Source organism: Pan troglodytes, chromosome 20, assembly GCF_028858775.2.
Source record: "Pan troglodytes isolate AG18354 chromosome 20, NHGRI_mPanTro3-v2.0_pri, whole genome shotgun sequence".
NCBI lineage: Eukaryota > Metazoa > Chordata > Mammalia > Primates > Hominidae > Pan > Pan troglodytes.
This window is the reverse complement of record NC_072418.2, coordinates 47991875-48010109: the sequence shown is the minus strand read 5'-3', so window position 1 is coordinate 48010109 and position 18235 is coordinate 47991875. Positions and strand designations below refer to the sequence as shown.

At 51.2% G+C, this 18235-nt stretch overlaps 2 protein-coding genes and 1 non-coding gene across 6 annotated transcripts in view; all 3 read right to left on the bottom strand.

Moving 5' to 3' along the window:
- CLASRP (CLK4 associating serine/arginine rich protein) overlaps window positions 1-13648 on the bottom strand; it is a 31890-nt gene extending 18242 nt beyond the window's left edge. For all 4 annotated transcript variants that reach the window (XR_010153588.1, XR_001711846.3, XR_010153589.1 and 1 more), the window contains exons 1-3: window positions 13568-13648; window positions 12369-12496; window positions 536-633 (exon numbers count right to left, since the gene is read on the bottom strand). Coding sequence is in view for 1 of the 4 variants with exons in the window: in XM_016936183.3 (XP_016791672.2) it covers window positions 536-633; window positions 12369-12467 (197 nt within the window). In the remaining 3 variants the exon portion in view is untranslated. The remainder of the gene's footprint in view (window positions 1-535; window positions 634-12368; window positions 12497-13567) is intronic.
- Window positions 5137-5240, bottom strand: LOC112206473 (U6 spliceosomal RNA). Its single transcript, XR_002940837.1, has one exon. It is a non-coding gene; the product is annotated as a U6 spliceosomal RNA (small nuclear RNA).
- Window positions 13649-14481: 833 nt separating the features above from the next.
- Window positions 14482-18235, bottom strand: part of RELB (RELB proto-oncogene, NF-kB subunit) — a 38559-nt gene continuing 34805 nt past the window's right edge. Inside the window, exons 10-11 of the mRNA XM_024351459.3 lie at window positions 18125-18202; window positions 14482-15249 (exon numbers count right to left, since the gene is read on the bottom strand). Of these exons, the coding sequence (XP_024207227.2) occupies window positions 14864-15249; window positions 18125-18202 (464 nt within the window). The 3' untranslated portion in view covers window positions 14482-14863. The remainder of the gene's footprint in view (window positions 15250-18124; window positions 18203-18235) is intronic.

Here is an 18235-nt window from a genome sequence, read left to right as displayed (position 1 = left end):
TAGAAGCCTGGCCCTCAGCCTGCTTTGGTCCCCATGCCATGACCCTCACCTCAACCCCCAGCTCTCAGTCCCTTCTGTTGCAAGCCTCCCTGAATCCACATTCAGGCTCCTGGGACCTGAAACAGGCCAGTCATCTGACTGCCCCTGGGGACACCAGGGCCCCATTTCTCAGAACCAAGCAATGGTGGGGAACTTGAACCAGGTCCTAGTGGGTATTTGAGGGGCGGGCCCCAGGCACCCTGAGACAGCTCGGGTCTGGCAACCTACTCTCTGCTTCCTCTGGGCCTCTGGCCCTGGCTCCACCCATTTCTAAGTCCTCCAACCATGACTGCTACTCTGGGGCCTCCACCCCAACCCCTGCTCATTGTTCTTACACCCTGTGACTATCACCTTCATATGCGGGTCACACCTTCCCTGCCTCTGAGTCCCCAAAGGTCTGTCCATACTTCAGTCTCTGCTCCACACTCTACACCACCCCAGGTCCATTTTGACTCCCAGACTTCAGACACTCCCCTGCCTTCCATATCAGTCTTACATATTAACAGGGCTCTCAGCGGCCAGGGCGACTGCAGAATCCAGGTGCACCTTGCAAGCTCGGCCATGTACCTGCAGGAACTGGGCTGGGTCCTTCTTCTGCAGGGGTAAACAGGACTGAGGTCACCACCCAACAGAGCTCCAAACCCCACCCCCTCACACACAACCGAGCTTAGCAGCAAGCTCACTTCTTTTTTTTTTTGAGATGGAGCCTCACTCTGTCGCCCAGGCTGGAGTGCAGTGGTGCTGTCTCGGCTCACTGCAAGCTCTGCTTCCCAGGTTCACGCCATTCTCCTGCCTCAGCTTTCTGAGTAGCTGGGACTACAGGCGCCCGCCACCATGCCCGGCTAATTTTTTGTGTTTTTAGTAGAGACAGGGTTTCACTGTGTTAGCCAGGATGGTCTTGATCTCCTTACCTTGTGATCCACCCGCCTCAGCCTCCCAAAGTGCTGGGATTACAGGCATGAGTCACCGCGCCCGGCCTGCAGCAAGCTCACTTCTAAGGTCAAGTGGGCCATACCTCAGAGGTGAACCAACCTGCTAACCTTTAGAAATAAGGGAATTGGCTAGGCATGGTGGCTCACGCCTGTAATCTCAACACTTTGGGAGGCCAAGGCAGGCAGGTCATCTGAAGTCAGGAGTTCCAGACCAACATGGCGAAACCCAGGCTCTACTAAAAACACAAAAAATTAGCTGGGCGTGGTGACACATGCCTGTAATCCCAGCTACTTGGGAGCCTGAGGCAGGAGAATCGCTTGAACCTGGGAGGCAGAAGTTGCAGTGAGCTGAGATTGTGTCACCGCACTCTAGCCTGGGCAACAGAGCAAGACTCCATCTCAAAAAGAGAAAAAAAAAGAAACTGAAGAAATAAGCTATTGGTTCCTCTCGAGGTGGTGGCCCAATCTTCTGCATAGCCAGTACGAAGACCTCGCTCTCTAAAATATCAGCCCCCTTAACTCTTCACCTCCCATCCTCAGGGCCGTTCATTTAGAGACTGGTGTGGACACTTCAGCCTGGACCAGACTGCATCCGCACATGGAGAGATGACCAACATCATTAGCCATCAGGGAAATGCCAATCAGAACCACAAGATACCACTTCACCCGTACTAGGCTGGCTGACATGGAAAGGACAGACTGTAACAAGCAGTGGGTCGGGCACAGGGGCTCACGCCGGTAATCCCAGCACTTTGGGAGGCCGAGGCAGGTGGATCACCTGAGGTCAGGAGTTCGAGACCAGCCTGGCCAACATGGTGAAACCCTGTCTCTACTAAAAATACAAAAAAATTAGCCAGCCATGGTGGCAGGCGCCTGTAATCCCAGCTATTTGGGAGGCTGAGGCAAGAGAATCGCTTGAACCCAGGAGGTGGAGGTAGGTTGCAATAAGCAGAGATCACACTGGTGCACTCCAGCCCAGGGGACAAGAGCGAGACTCCATCTCCAAAAACAAAAAATAAAACAAAACAAAACACAAGTAGTGACAAGAATATAGAGAAATCAGGATCTTCAACTGGAGTGCAATGGTGCGATATCAGCTCACTGCAACCTCCACCTCCCAGGTTCAAGCGATTCTCCTGCCTCAGCCTCCTGAGTAGCTGGGATTACAGGCATGCGCCACCATGCCCAGCTAATTTTGTATTTTTAGTAGAGATGGGGTTTCTCCATGTTGGTCTGGCTGGTCTTGAACTCTCGACCTCAGGTGATCCGCCTGCCTTGGCCTCCCAAAGTGCTGGGATTACAGGCATGAGCCACTATGCCTGACCTACTACTTGTTATAGTCTGTCCTTTCCATGTCAGCCAGCCTAGTGTGGGTGAAGTGGTATCTTGTGGTTCTGACTGGCATTTCCCTGATGGCTAATGATGTTGGTCATCTTTCAATGTGTGGATGCAGTCTGGTCCAGGCTGGGCTCTGCCTCCAGGAGATTTGCTGACACATGTTGGGCCGCACCCCACCCCCCACCCCACTCCCAAACACTCAGCCCTCACAGGTGCTGGCCTGTCCCTCTCTGACTTCTTCCCTCCCCTACTCTGCTCCAGGCACACAGGCCCTCACCTCACGCCATTCCTTGGGCATTCCAGATGTGCCCCGTGCTTCTGCTCGGACCTCTGCGCTTCTGCTCCCCCGTTTATTTCAGATCTCCTCCTAAAAGCCGTCCTCAGTGACTCTATCTAAATAGCTCCCCACTTATCTACCCCAGCTCCTTCACTCTGTGGCTTTATTGAGAAGTAATTCATATACCACACAATTCACTCACTTAACTCCACTTGTTTTCTTTTGAGCACCCGCTACCACCTCCCACTGGACCTAATATTCATTCATCACCTTTCTCCCATGTTAGAACGTAATTCCCAGGAGGCAGGGCTCTGTTTTGGCTGCTATATCCCTAAAGCCTAGAACAGGGCCTGGCCCACAGCAGGCGCTTGAGAACACCCAATGAAGGAGACAGGAATAATCCTTACTAACAGATGAAGACTCTGAGCCCCTTCAGGAAAAAAACACCAGCTCCAAGTTTCCAAGCTCCTGCACATCCTCACTCTGTCTCCATCTCAGCCCTCAGCCGGCAGATGAAAAGGTGCAGTCCGGGCTGAAGGAGCTGAGTCACTCACTAGGACCACAGCTAATACCTGGCTAGTTTCAACCCCGCACTCACTATGTGCCAGGTGCTGGGCTGCTGTGACTCTCATTTCACACCTAAAGAAACTGAGTCTAAGGAACACTCAAGACCACAGGCCCAGCGAGGTGGCGCTGCTGGAGTCCAGCTACTCATGCTGCACCTCGCCTGCCTCCCTCGATTCCTTAGCTGATTCCTCAGCTGGGGCCACACAGCGCACCCAGCTCCCTCTGCCCTGGGACAAGCCAGCCAAGTCCAAGGCCAAGATCCCATCATACTCCTGAGGCTGCTCCAGGCCAAATGCCCAGTTCCCACAGCCAGGACTCATGGGACACTGTTTGCAGGACAGAATTTGGCAGGTACAGGGAAGCTACTGGCAGGGTCAGCTTCACAGAAAGGAATAAGCACTGAGCCAGGAGTAAACACCTGGAGTCCAGAGCCTGGTTCTGTTGGGAGATTCTGGAAAAGTCAATGAACCCTACTAAAAACCAGGCACTGTTTTATGTGCACTGTCTCACTCGAATGTCCCAACCATGGAAGAAACATACTATTCTTTTTCTTTTTTTGAAACAGAGTCTTCGCTCTGTCACCCAGGCTGGAGTGCAATGGCGCAATCTCGGCTCACTGCAACCTCTGCCTCCCAAGTTCAAGGGATTCTCCTGCCTCAGCTTCCCGAGTAGCTGGGATTACAGGTGCCCGCCACCACGCTCGGCTAATTTTGGTATTTTTAGTAGAGACGGGGTTTCACCATGTTGGCCAGGCTGGTCTCGAACTCCTGACCTCGTGATCCGCCCGCCTTGGCCTCCCAAAGTGCTGGGATTACAGGCATGAGCCACCACGCCCAGCTGGTACTATTCTTATGCCCATGTTACAGATGAGTAAACTGAGGCTCAAAGCCATGGGGTCCACCTGCCTGACATTAGGAATAAGCAGAACTAGGATTTAAACCCAGATGGGCCTGACTACAAAATCTGCTTCTTTTTATTTATTTGCTTTTTAAGAGTAATTTTTTGTTTGTCTGTTTTGAGACAAGAGTTTCACTCTTGTTGCCCAGGCTGGAGTGCAATGGCATGATCTCGGCTCACTGCAACCTCCGCCTCCCGGGTTCAAGCAATTCTCCTGCCTCAGCCTCCCGAGTACAGGCATGCACCAAAATGCCTGGCTAATTTTTTGTATTTTTAGTAGAGACGGGATTTCACCATGTTGGCCAGGCTGGTCTCGAACTCCTGACCTCGTGATCCACCCGCCTCGGCCTCCCAAAGTGCTGGGATTACAGGCATGAGCCACCATGCCCAGCAGGTACTATTCTTATGCCCATGTTACAGATGAGTAAACTGAGGCTCAAAGCCATGGGGTCCACCTGCCTGACATTAGGAATAAGCAGAACTAGGATTTGAACCCAGATGGGCCTGACTACAAAATCTGCTTCTTTTTATTTATTTGCTTTTTAAGAGTAATTTTTTGTTTGTTTGTTTTGAGACAAGAGTTTCACTCTTGTTGCCCAGGCTGGAGTGCAATGGCATCATCTCGGCTCACTGCAACCTCCGCCTCCCGGGTTCAAGTGATTCTCCTGCCTCAGCCTCCCGAGTACAGGCATGCACCAACCTGCCTGGCTAATTTTTTGTATTTTTAGTAGAGATGGGATTTCACCACGTTGGCCAGGCTGGTCTTCAACTCCTGACCTCAGGTGATCTGCCTGCCTCTGCCACCCAAAACGCTGGGATTACAGGTGTGAGCCACCACATCTGGCCAAGAATAATTTTTTTATTGTGGTAGAAAACATTTACCATCTTAACATTTTTAAGTGTACAGTACAGTAGTAGTAACTACATCCACCCTGGGGTGCAACAGAGCTTTAGAACTTTTTAAATCTTACAAAACTGAAACAAAACTGAACTTCCCCTTTCCTCCTCCCCCCATCCCTGTCAACCTGCACTGTATTTTCTTTTTCTGAGGGTTTGACTTTTCTTTTAGGTTTTTTTTTCTTTACCAAAAATACAGAAGGTTTCACGAATTTTTGTGTCATCCTTGCACAGCGGCCATGCTAATCCCTGTATCGTTCCAATTTTAGTATATGTGCTGCCGAAGTGAGCTCCCTTCCTCCCTTCCTCTCTCTCTCTGTTTTTTTTTTTTTTTTTGAGATGGAGTCTTGCTCTGTCACCCAGGCTGGAGTACAGTGGTGTGATCACAGTTCACTGCAGCCTGGAACTCCTGGGCTCAAGCAAGGTTTAACTATTTTAGATACTTATCAGCGGATCATACAATACTGTCTTTTTGCGACTGGCTTATTTCACTTAGCATAACATCTTCAGGGCTCATCGATATTGTAGCATAGGACAGGGTTTCTTTCTTTTTTAAGATTGAATAATATTGCATTATGTGTAGAGACCACATTTTCTTTCTCAATGTATCCCTCAATGGACATTTAGCTTGCGTCCACCTCTTGGCTATTGCTAATAATGCTGTAATGAACATAAGTGTATAAGTACCTCTTCAAGATCCAAAATCCACTTTTTTTTTTTGGAGACAGAGTTTCGCTCTTGTTGTCCAGGCTGGGCTGCAATGGCGTGATCTAGGCTAACCACAATCTCTGCCTCCCGGGTTCAAGCCATTCTCCTGCCTCAGCCTCCCAGGTAGCTGGAACTGCAGGCATGTGCCACAACGCCCAGCTAATTTTGTATTTTTAGTAGAGATGACGTTTCTCCATGTTGGTCAGGCTGGTCTCGAACTCCTGACCTCAGGTGATCTGCTTGCCTCAGCCTCCCAAAGTGTTGGGATTACAGGCGTGAGCTACCGCGCCCGGCCCAAAACCAACTCTTAACCACTGGATTATCCTGTCTCTAGGATCAGATTGTGTCAGAGGAGTTCATGAAGTTATTCATTCATTCATTTAACTGTTAAGCAGACCTTGTGCTAGGGTATGGCAGTAACTAAGATAGCCCTGGCCCTGCCCTCATGGGCTCACAGTCCAGTGTGGGACACAGACTTGTCCCCATACAAGGACAACCTAGAGTGGACAGCGCTGAGATGGGGGCCCACAGGGGGAACACCTGACCCAGACTTGGGGGTCAGTCTGGAGCTTCCTGGAGGAGGCGACGCCTGAGCTGCGACCTGTTTACTTCTTATTTCCGTATCAACAGAGGATTCTGTTTCTTTATCCAAACCACTGATTAAAAAGGAGAGTTGACAAGGACAGAAGCAATGACAGAACCAGAGTCTGCTTGGGACTGAAGACAGGGAGAGAAAGCAGGCACCAACGACAAATCAGGAAGACAGAAACCAACTGCATCTGGACATACTCATTCAGCCTGCCACAATCTACTGCAGCTTCACTGACACTCGCTCCACAGCCTCTGCTCTCGGCCCAAGACTGAGATGAGAGTCCCCTCCTCAAAGCAGCCATCAGCCACGGCCCAGCCATACTCCACAGCTTGGCAGCCCAGATCGGAATGCAGGTCACGTTCACATACAGGGACAAAGGCCGCTTGTACAGGCCTGCACCACAAAGCACCCATAGACATTGGTTCTTTGAGCTCTTCCCCATTACCCAGTGAGAGGGGTTGGTCGTCACCACTGTCCTGAGGGGGAATACAATGCAGCAAGCTCCCCTGCTAACAGGGAGGGGGCCTGGAGTCTCAGCTCCAGCCTTCCTTCCTCTGCACCATCCCTCCACCTGGATCCAAACTCCAGCTCTATCAGCAACAGTAATGTCAATAACAAGAGCTAATATTTACTGAGCGATAGCGACGCTGGCCAGGCTGCTCTCAGTGGTCCATGTGTCCAACACTCCAACAACATCGAAGGACATGCTCTTGTCTCCACTGTTAGTGGCAAACCATTAATTGGCAACCAACATCTATTCCCTTTGCTACAACAGTAACAGAACTCCAAATATATCTGGTCAGGGCGACCCAAAATAAAGTCTACACCTCTTAGCCTTCCTCACAGCTGTTCATAAGACTACTTCCTGGTCAGCAGGGGAGGAGTGGAAATGTTACGGGAAAACATCCAGAAACTTTTTTTTTAAAGACAGGGTCTTATTTTCCCACTCAGGCTGGAGTGCAGTGGTACAATCACAGCTCACTGCAGCCTCCACCTCCTGGGTTCAAGAGATTCTCCCACCTCAGCCTCTTGAGGAGCTGGGACCACAGATGCACGCCACCATGCCCGGCTAATTTTTGTATATTTTGGTATAGACAGGGTTTCACCATGTTGTCCAGGCTGTTCTCGAACTCCTGGGCTCAAGCAGTCCTCCTGCCTCGGCCTCCCGAAGTGCTGGGATTACAGGCGTGAGCCACCGCACCTGGCCTAGAAACTTTCTCAACAAATGGCATGAGCGCTTTGCCCCTTTTCCTCCCTTTTTCCTCCCTGCTGGATAGAATGAAGACATGATGGCCAGAGCCTCTTAGACCTTGATGCAACACTAGGAAGAGAAGCTGTGCCCAGGAGAACAAAACAGAAGCGGCTTAGGTCCCCGAGCTAACTGGCTACCTCTTGGCTTTTCTGTGCTAAGAAATAAACATCTATCTTGTTTAAGCCACTGATGGATGCTCTAGGTTTGTTAGAGCCAAAGCTGATTGTCCATGTGACATCCTTTCACATGTGGAAGAGGAAATGGGCTCAGGGAGGCAGTCACTTGCCCACGTCACACTATAGATAAGTGGGATCGCTAGAATTTGAACCCAGAGCCCCATGACTCCCAAATTCTAAGGACTAACCATGATGGGATCTCACCTCCTGGCTGTGTTGCCTTGGGCAAGTCACCTCACCTTTCTTTTTTGAGACAGGGTCTCACTCTGTCACCCAGGTTCCAGTACAGTGGTGCAATCACAGCTCACTGTAGCCCCACCCTCCCAGGTCTCATCTTGCCTCAGCCTCCCAAGTAGCTGGGACCACAGGCGCATGCCACCAAACCTGGCTAATTTTTTTTTATTATTTTTTGCAGAGATGGGGTCTTGCTATGCCTCATCTTTTTGAACCTCTATTTCTGCATGATAAGGCGCAGGTGAAAAGCTTAGAGAGGTTAAGGGTCAGAGACTGGGTTATAGTGCCAGCTCTGCCCTCATGCTATGTGACTGTAAGCCACGTATCTCTGTGCTCCAGTTTTGTCCTCTGTAAAATGGAAATAGTAAGAACCACCTCCTAGTCTTGGGTGTGGCTTTGATGAAGCGGAGACACAAGCCAAGTAGTTAGCACAGTGGTTACCAGAGAACTGCTCAACAGCGTTAGCTGTTATCGTGGCATCACCTTTAACACAGGCATGATCAATACCTACCTCGCAGGCCTGTTCAGAGGACTACTATGCCAAGCTGGTGAGCACTGGGTCTGGCGCACCATGGGCCCTTAATAAATGGCAGCTAGGCTGGGTGTGGTGGCTCACACCTATAATCCCAGCGCTTTGGGAAGCCAAGGCAGGCGGATCACTTGCAGTCAGGAGTTTGAGACCAGCCTGGCCAATATGGTGAAACCCTGTCTCTATTAAAAATGCAAAAATTAGCCGGGCGTGGTGGTGGGCACCTATAGTCCCAGCTGCTTGGGAGGCTAAGGCAGGAGAATTGCTTGAACCCGGAAGGCGGAGGTTGCACTGAGCCGAGATCGTGCCACTGCACTCCAGTCTGGGCGACAGAGCCAGACTCCATCTCAAAAAAAAAAAGGTAGCTATTCATTCCTGAGTGCTGTGTTCCTAGGCCACTTCTGGGGCCTCAACTATGATCAACAGAGACCCAGGCCTTGCCTTCATGATCACATCTTTCTGACACTATCGGAGATGAGTTCTCCGTTTAGCCCCGTGGTTCCTTCCTGGGTGGCAGAGGTAAGCAAGGAGCTCTCAGAGCTTCCTCTTCTCTGCTGAGTGGAAGTAAGAGCGGTCTCTGTCTCACAGGTGACTGTGGGGATTCAAAAAAAATCCTGCATCTCTCACATGGCCTGGGGGTGCCTGCGAAGGATCAATTAAATGGTTAATTACTATTGTTAATATTGTTTTATTCATCTATTCTTTCAAACCATATTTGATGGACCCAACCCTAGGGTACAAACGTGACCCAAATATAATTAGTCCCCAGTCTCACAGAGCTGGGTATGTGCATATACGTATGAATGGATAAAATTTTTTTTTTTTTTTTTTTTTTTTTGGGACGGAGTCTCGCTCTGTCGCTCAGGCTGGAGTGCAGTGGCGCTATCTCGGCTCACTGCAAGCTCTGTCTCCCGGGTTCATGCCATTCTCCTGCCTCAGCCTCCTGAGTAGCTGGGTGTACAGGTGCCCACCACCACGCTCAGCTAATTTTTTGTATTTGTAGTAGAGACGGGACACACACACACACACACACACACACACACACACACACACAAAGTATTCCTTATCTGAAGTGCTTGGGATCAGAAGTGCTTCAGATTTTTTCAGATTTTGGAATATTTGTCTATTCATAATGAGATATCTTAGGGATGGCACCCAAGTCCAAAGACCAAATTCATTTATACTTTATAAGCACAGCCTGAAGGTAACTGTATACAATATTTTAAATAATTTTGTGCATGAAACAAAGTTTGTGTAAAGTACTTATATGTGAAACTTTCCACTTATAGTGGGGCATCATGTCAGTATGCAGAAAGTTTCAGATTTTGGAGCTAGCCGGGCGTGGTGGCTCACGCCTGTAATCCCAGCACTTTGGGAGGCCGAGGCAAGCAAATCACTTGAGGTCGGGAGTTCAAGACTAGCCTGACCAACATGGTGAAACCCTGTCTCTACCAAAAGTGCAAAAATTAGCCAGGCATAGTGGCACATGCCTGTAATTCCAGCTACTCAGGAGGTTGAGTGAGGCAGGAGAATAGCTTGAACCTGGGGGGTGGACGTTACAGTGAGCTGACATCATGCCACTGCACTCCAGCCTGGGCGACTAAGCAAGACTCTGCCTCAAAAAAAAAAAAAAGATTTTGGAGCATTTTGGATTTTGAATTAGGGATGTTCAACCTGTGTATGCGTATGCGTGTGCGTGTGTGTATACATACATACATATATATATATATACATTTTTTTTTTGAGATGGAGTCTCACTCTGTTGCCCAGGCTGGAGAGCAATGCAACCTATGCCTCCCGGGTTCAAGCAATTCTCCTGCCTCAGCCTCCCGAGTAGCTGGGATTACCATATACTCCTGTATTACTGCCCCAGCCTCTTCCCTGGTCTGCTGGCCTCCAGTCCTGGCTCCTCCAGTCTGTCTTCCCTAGAACAGTCCAAGAGGCCTTTCTAAAGCACAAAACTGACCCTGTCCCTTCATTGCTCAGAGCACCTCTATGGCTCCTAAGTGCCCTTGAGAGAAAGCCCAGGCTCCTCACCACCTCCAGCTAATTTTTGTATTTTTAGTAGAGACGAGGTTTCATCATGTTAGCCAGGCTGGTCTCAAACTCTTGACCTGAGGTGATCCACCTGCCTTGGCCCCCAAAATGCTGGGATTACAGGCGTGAGCCACCACACCAGGCCCATGTATGTGTATCTTAAGTGTGTTAAATTCCACAAAGGGGAAGGAAAGGGAGCTATGATTATGGCATTTTTAGAGGACACCTGACTGAGCTTGGGAAACAAGACTTCTCTGAGGACTGAGATCTGACAGATAAGCAGTAGTTAACCAGGTATGGGAAGAGCTCATACAAAGGTCCTGTGGCTGGGGAGCGCTTGGGTCAGTGGAGGAATAGCAAGGAGGCCAAAATGACTTGTGCAAAGGAACAAGGCAGAGTGTGGGATGGTGTGAGTCTGGAGGAAGGGCAAAGGCCAGGCCATGCAGGACCCTAAAGGCCACAGTGAGGAGCCTGGGCTTTCTCTCAAGGGCACTTAGGAGCCATAGAGGTGCTCTGAGCAACGAAGGGACAGGGTCAGTTTTGTGCTTTAGAAAGGCCTCTTGGACTCTTCTAGGAAGGACAGACTGGAGGAGCCAGGACTGGAGGCCAGCAGACCAGGGAGGAGGCTGGGGCAGTAATACAGGAATAACTGGGAAAGGTCTATATAAATGTCATCTGACAGGAACACTGAACCTAGAAAACAGGTGCCATTTCAAGCTGGGATCCCAAGGATACACAGGAGTTAAACAGGTGAGGGGGGGTAATACAGGCCAAAGCCCTGTGGTGGCAGAAATAGAAAGCCAGTGGAGCTGTCCAAGTATGAAGCTGAGTGGTCAGACCACAAGGGTCTTTTAGGCCAGGGATAGTTTGGTCTTCCCCGCAAAAACAACTGAAGCATCAGACAGGAGAGGGAAGTGGTCAGGTTTCACTTAATATTCACTCCTTTTTTTTTGAGACAGTCTTTTTTTTTTTTTTTTGAGACAGAGTCTCGCTGTCGCCCAGGCTGGAGTGCAATGGTGCTATCTCAGCTCACTGCAGGCTCCGCTCCGCCCCCCTCCCCGGTTCACACCATTCTCCTGCCTCAGCCTCCCGAGTAGCTGGGACTACAGGCGCCCACCACCTCACCTGGCTAATTTTTTGTATTTTAATAGAGATGGGGTTTCACCGTGTTAGCCAGGACGGTCTCGATCTCCTGACCTTGTGATCTGCCCACCTCGGCCTCCCAAAGTGCTGGGATTACAGGCGTTGAGTCTTGCTCTGTCACCCAGGCTGGAGTTCAGTGGCACAATCTCCATGCACTACAGCCTCCTCCTCCCAGGCTCAAGCAATTCTCGTGCGTCAGCCTCCCAAGTAGCTGGGACTACATGCACACACCACTAAGCCTGGCTAATTTTTGTATCTTTAGTAGAGATGGGGTTTCACCCTTTTGGCCAGGCTGGTCTCGAACTCGTGACCTCAGGTGATCCACTTGGGATTACAGGCGTGAGCCACTGTGCCAGGCCAACTTAATACTCACTCCTATTGTGTGCCAAGCCAAATCTCAAGAGTGACTGAGCTCTTCTGGGAATGGGGAACACAGCAATAGGCGAAACAGACATTCTGGAGGTGGCCAGTCTAACGTCAGGACTGCTCTGAGGGTTACAGAGACTTCCCTTTTTCTTGCTAACACCGGATCGGCACTGGGAGGCCACATCAAACGACACAGTATGCTACAACAAACGGAAGCCCTTGGGATCCCACCAATGATTATCCTCAAGAAAAGATTAATGAATATACTCCTGAGGAAATGAGCCTCTTGTCTTGACATACTTCCAAGCCCAGATTTTACCAGGATGACCAGCTGTGCCCCCCAACCCAGCGTCCCTCACCCCAGACAAAAGGCCAGTTACTCACGATCTTTTCATAATACTCCCGTCTCCGCTCCGCCCTCTTCTTGTAGTCGACCATCATGCCTCGAAGCTTCCGCTCATGCTTCCGAGCCTCGTGCCACATTGTGGTGAGGCCAAGCCTGGGGCCTCAACCTGAGGGATGAAGGGACCAGGAAAGTCAGATGGTCTGTGAAACCCGTATGGGCAGAATCAAAGTCATCTAACAAGTTGGTGGCAGAGTCGATCCCAAACAACACATCTCTTAGCTTCAGGGAGCAGAAGTGAAGCTGCAGAACAGTATGCCAGATGTTCAAGTCCATCCCTAACAACTTCGATCTAGAAGCTTGGGCATTCTGAAAAACCCTTAGGTGATTCTGAGGTGAGCATCACTGGGAAAGGGGTGTCCTAGATTCCACGCGCTGGAGTCGGGAATGAAAGGTTTTGAAACATCAGCAGTGTTTGAAGTAGGGTCAGAAGGCAAACCCTGAGCACTTAAGGCTGGAGCTCAAGAGAAAGAGAAGAACTGAAAAGGCTCCCACTAGGGGCCATGCGTGGGGTTGGGTATGAGTCTGGGTGGTAGAGGGATAAGGCGAATAAGGATGAAGGCAGGTGGAGGAAATCGGAGAAAGCTTTTAAGGGAACAGTGCAGTTGTATGAAGGTGGAGGTCGAGGACAGGTGAAGGGCGTGGCGGAAGATGAAGATGCTAGAGGGAGTGGGAACACGGGGAGGGAGTGTTGCAAAGAGACCAGAGTGAAGCTGAGGTCTAAAGATGGGATCTAGATGGCGGGGTGGGGAGAGCATCCAAAGAAAAAGAGCGTAGAGCCTGAGAGAGGCGGAGCTGGCTGACAGGAGGGCGTGGGCTGAGCTTGGGGGCAGGGCTTGCGGGAAAGGGCGGAGACCGAAGGTTTGGACGGGGCTTGTGGATCGCGTCGCGGCCTGAGGATTTGGGCTGGGTTTTTTTTTTTTTTTTTTTTTGACAAGGGGGCGGGGCCTGTGATAAGCTGCTGGGCCGAAGGCCGAGTTCGACGCGGCAACTTCTGGCCCACAGCCGGGACACGGGCTCGGCCTGAGGCCCGTCAGGCCGAATGGGGTGAGGGACGAGCGATCCTCGGGGCCGGGACGCAGCAGAAGCCCACAGCAGCATGGGGAGAGCCTGAGGAAAGGGAGAAGCTGGGCTGAGGCCTGCCCGAAAACCGGGAGGTCGAGCCGCAGCCTGCACTCACCGGCTGGTCGCCGCCTCCCACCGCTGCGCTCGCGCGCGGCCCGCACCGGAAGCGGAAATGAAAGGCCGCGCTGGGGGGAGGGGGCGGAGCATGGTGGAGGGCCGCGCAGCGCACTTCCGCCGACGAGAGAGGCGGGTCCTAGAGTCGAGAGGGGCGGGATCCCGAGGAAGAAGTGGGAGAACGGAGAAGGGAAGAGCTTGGATGCTTTATCTTTTTATCTTTTTTATTTTATTTATTTATTTAATTTTATTTTTTTGAGACGGAGTCTCTCTTTGTCTCCCAGGCTAGAAGGCAGTGGCGCGATCTAGGCTCACTGCAACCTTTGCCTCCTGGGTTTCAGCTATTCTCCCACCTCAGCCTCCCGAGTAGCTGGGACTACAAGCGCGCGCCACCAAGCCCGGCTAATTTTTGTATTTTTAGTAGAGACGGGGTTTCACCATTTTGGTTAGGCTGGTCTCAAACTCCTGACCTCAGGTGATCCACCTGCCTCGGCCTCCCAAAGTGCTGGGATTACAGCCATGAGCCACCATGCCCAGTCTTATTTTTTATTTTCATTTTCATTTTTTATTTTTTTGAGACGCAGCCTCGCGCTGTCGCCCAAGCTGGAGTGCAGTGGTGCGGTCTTGGCTCACTGCAACGTCCACCTCCTGGGCTCAAGCGATCCTCCCACCTCAGCCTCTAGAGTAGCTGGGATTACAGGCGCGCAGCACCACGCCTGGCTAATTTTTGTATTTTTTGTAGAGACTAGGTTTCGTCATGTTGCCCAGGCTGGTCTCAAACTCGTGAGCTCAAGCGATCCTCCTGCTTTGGCCTCCCAAAGTGCTGGGATGACAGGCCTGAGCCCCCAGCCTGGAGGCTTTCTTTGCTACTAAGGGACTAGGGCGTTTCCCAAGCGCGGAACAGACGAAACCCCGGAGGCTCAAAAACTCATCTTTATTGGGAAGACTCTGAACAACCAACCTACCCCCCACCTTCAGGTCTGGGCAGGGAGGGCCAGGAATCTGCCCCCTCCTCCCATATGTACAATCTTTTCCGAATCCTACTGGAGAAGGTGCCCCCACATGTGGGGACAGAGGCAGCTGTAACAAGCTAGTGCACGGGAGCCATGTCCCTTTTCCTCTCCGGACTCAGTTTCCTCATCTGTAAAATGGGCTCAAGGGGAAACCCGTGCAACGGAGCTTCTCGCCAAGGCTGAATATGTCCACTTCAGAAGCATGAGGAAGGGCCAAGGGGATGGGGGTGCTAGACATCTCCACCTCCCTCCCCACCCAGTGCCCCTCCTCTGGCATCGCGGGGCTACGTGGCTTCAGGCCCCGGGGATAGGAGGCCGCCCCCAAAGGCCGCCTCGCGGTACTGATTGGGGAACATGTTGCTGCCCACAAGGCTGGCGGTGCCTCCATCCCCGGGGCCCGGGGCCTGGTACGAGTCCAGTGTCAGTGGTTCAGGGCCGGGGGTCTCCCCAACCACGGCCCCGGCACCTCCGCTGCACACAACAGCGCTAGCGTGTGGCGGTGCCGGGGGCAGCAGGTCCAGCATGGTGAAGAGTGTGGGGGCCGTAGGGTCGTAGGCAAAGCCATCGTCCAGGAGGTCAGGCCCGCCAGGGGGCTCCAGGCCGGGCAGGGACACGGTGCCAGAGAAGAAGTCAGGGTCTGGCAGCAGGGCTGACGGCGGGAGGAACGGGCCTACGGGGATGAAGACAGAGAAGTGTAGTGTGATTTAGGGCCAACTTCTGATCAGGCCCTAAATCAAATGCCCTACTCCCTGCAAAATGTGATAGCAAGGTGGCCTTTTTTTTTTTTTTTTTCCTGAGATGGAGTCTCATTCTGTCACCCTGGCTGGAGTGCAGTGACGTGCTCTTGGCTCACTGCAACCTCTGCCTTCCCAGTTCAAGTTGATTCCCCTGCCTCAGTCTCCTGAGTAGCTGGAACTACAGGCCAGGCATGTGCCATGCCCAGCTAATTCTTATCTTTTTAGTAGAGACGGGGTTTCACCATGTTTGCCAGGCTGGTCTCGAACTCCTGACCTCAGGTGATCCACCTGCCTCGGCCTCCCAAAGTGCTGGGATTACAGGTGTGAGCCACCAAGCCTGGCCTTAGGTGCCCTCTTAATCCCAAGGAGAATCCGTGTGGGACTATCACCATTCTCAGATAATAAGTAAATTGAAGGCCAAGCGTGGTGGTTCACACCTGTAATCCCAGCACAACGTGACGAGACCCTGTCTCTACAAAAAAATTATTTAAAAGTTAGCTGGGTGTGGTGGTGCCCGCCTGTAGTCCCAGCTACTTGGCAGTCTGAGGCAGGAGGATTGCTTGAGCCCAGTTTGAGGCTGCAGCGAAGTATGATCACACCACTGCACTCCAGCCTGGGCAACAGAGCAAGACCTTATCTCTAAAAATAATTAATAATAAGTAAACTAAGGCACTGAGGGAAAGTAAATGGAAGGCTCACACAGCTGTTGTGGAACTGGGGTTGAAACCATGCTCCTACACAGCTGTGGAGAGTTTTCCCTGAGAGTGAGAAAGGAGAAGAGGTTCCAAAGCCCCCCAACATACAGAGACAACCCAAAAAGTGAAATCTCCAGACCATGGGAGACACAAGTTGGGAAGTCACCAGTCCCAAAATTGTCAGAAAAAATAAATGTCATTCTCAGGCATAATGGGGACTTAAGAAAAAATAACAATCAAATCAAAAAGTTTCATTATAAGAGGGATTCTCAGGCCAGGCATGGTGGCTCACGCCTGTAATCCCAGCACTTTGGCAGGCCGAGGCAGGCAGATTACCTGAGGTCAGAAGTTCAAGACCAGCCCAGCCAACATGGCGAAACCCCTTCTCTCCCAAAAATACAAAAATTAGCCGGGCATGGTGGTGGCCACCTGTAATCCCAGCTACTCAGGAGGCTGAGGCAGGAGAATCACTTGAACCTAGGAGGTGGACATTGCAGTGAGCCGAGATTGTGCCACTGCACTCCAGCCTAGGCAACAGGGCAAGACTATCTCAAAAAAAAAGAGGGACTCTCTTTTTGGAACAAGACAAACCTTAGAGACACAAGGGACCATTTTCTAGCCTTCCTTGCAGCCTGATGTGATCATGTGACTAAGGTCTGCTAACTGGAACGTGGGCGTAATGGCTGGAGCTACAACAGCCACCTTGCACCATGAGTTGGCGAACTGAAAATGGCAGAAGCCTCGGTCTCTCGATGATCATGCAGTCACCAGACCATCCCTGGAACACCTACCTATGGACTGTTTTTTGTTTCTTGTTTTTGAGACGGAGTCTTGCTCTGTTGACAGGCTGGAACACAGTGGCACCATCTTGGCTCACTGCAGCCTCCACCTTTTGGGTTCAAATGATTCTCCTGCCTCAGCCTCCCAAGTAGCTGGGACTACAGGCATGTGCCACCACATCCAGCTAATTTTTGTGTTTTTAGTAGAGATGGAGTTTCACCATGTTGGCCAGGATGGTCTCTCTCTCTTCACCTCGTGATCTACCTGCCTTGGCCTCCCAAAGTGCTGGGATTACAGGCGTAAGCCACAGTGCCAGGCCTGTTTTGTTGTTGTTGTTGTTGTTTTGAGAAGGGTCTCATTTTGTTGCTCAGGCTAAAGTGCAGTGGTGCAATCTTGGCTCACTGCAACCTTCACCTCCTGGGTTCAAGTGATTTGTCTGCCTCAGCCTCCGAGTAGCTGGGACTACAGGTGTGCACCACCACACTCGGCTAATTTTTGTATTTTTAGTAGAAACAGGGTTTTACCACGTTGGCCAGGCTGGTCTCAAACTCCTGGACTGAAGCAGTCCACCTGCCTCAGCCTCCCAAAGTGCTGAGATTACAGGCATGAGCCACTTTCAGTCCCTACAGACTATGTATGTGAGACAAGAAATAACGTTCTATCCTGTTGAAGCCCCTGTTATTTTGGGTTTTGCTGTAAATGCAGTTAAATGTGATCATAGGTGGGATGCAGTGGCTCATGCCTGTAATCCCAGCACTTTGGGAGGCTGAGGCAAGCAGCTCACCTGAGGTCAGGAGTTCAGGACCAGCCTGGCCAATGTGGTAAAACCCCGTCTCTACTAAAAAATACAAAAATTAGCCAGGTGTGGTGGTGCATGCCTTTAGTCCCAGCTACTTGGGAGCCTGAAGCAGGAGAATCGCTTGAACTCAGGAGGCAGAGGTTGCAGTGAGCTGAGATCATGCCACTGCACTGCAGTCTGGGCGACAGAGCGAGACTCCATCTCCAAAAAAAAAAAAAAAGAAAAAAGAAATAGATCAAATTTTAAAACACCACTGAGCTAAGTATGTACTGGGCCTTTTTAAAGGAGTCCCTGAGGCTCTGAGAGGTAGAACAACTTAATGAAGTTCACATAGCAAGGAAATGGCCCAGAAGAGATCAGAACTTTCATTCTGTCTCCAGAGCCCTCATTCTTTCTACTCTATGTTGCTGGCTAAGTGCTGAGTGACTCGCCTTGTGGCTGCTCTTGGAGGGCGTGAAGAGGCCAGAAAAGCAGGGCTGCCACGTACCCTCTGCCCACCCAGGGGACAGGGGCTTATGTGTAGCTGGGACCCACCTGAGCCGTGGTTGGGCAGGAAGTGGTCCAGGATGGCCGGCTTTTTCTTCCGCCGTTTGCTCTCGATGCCATGGGGGTCTGAGGGAAGGCAGAGATGAGGACCCCTGTTCC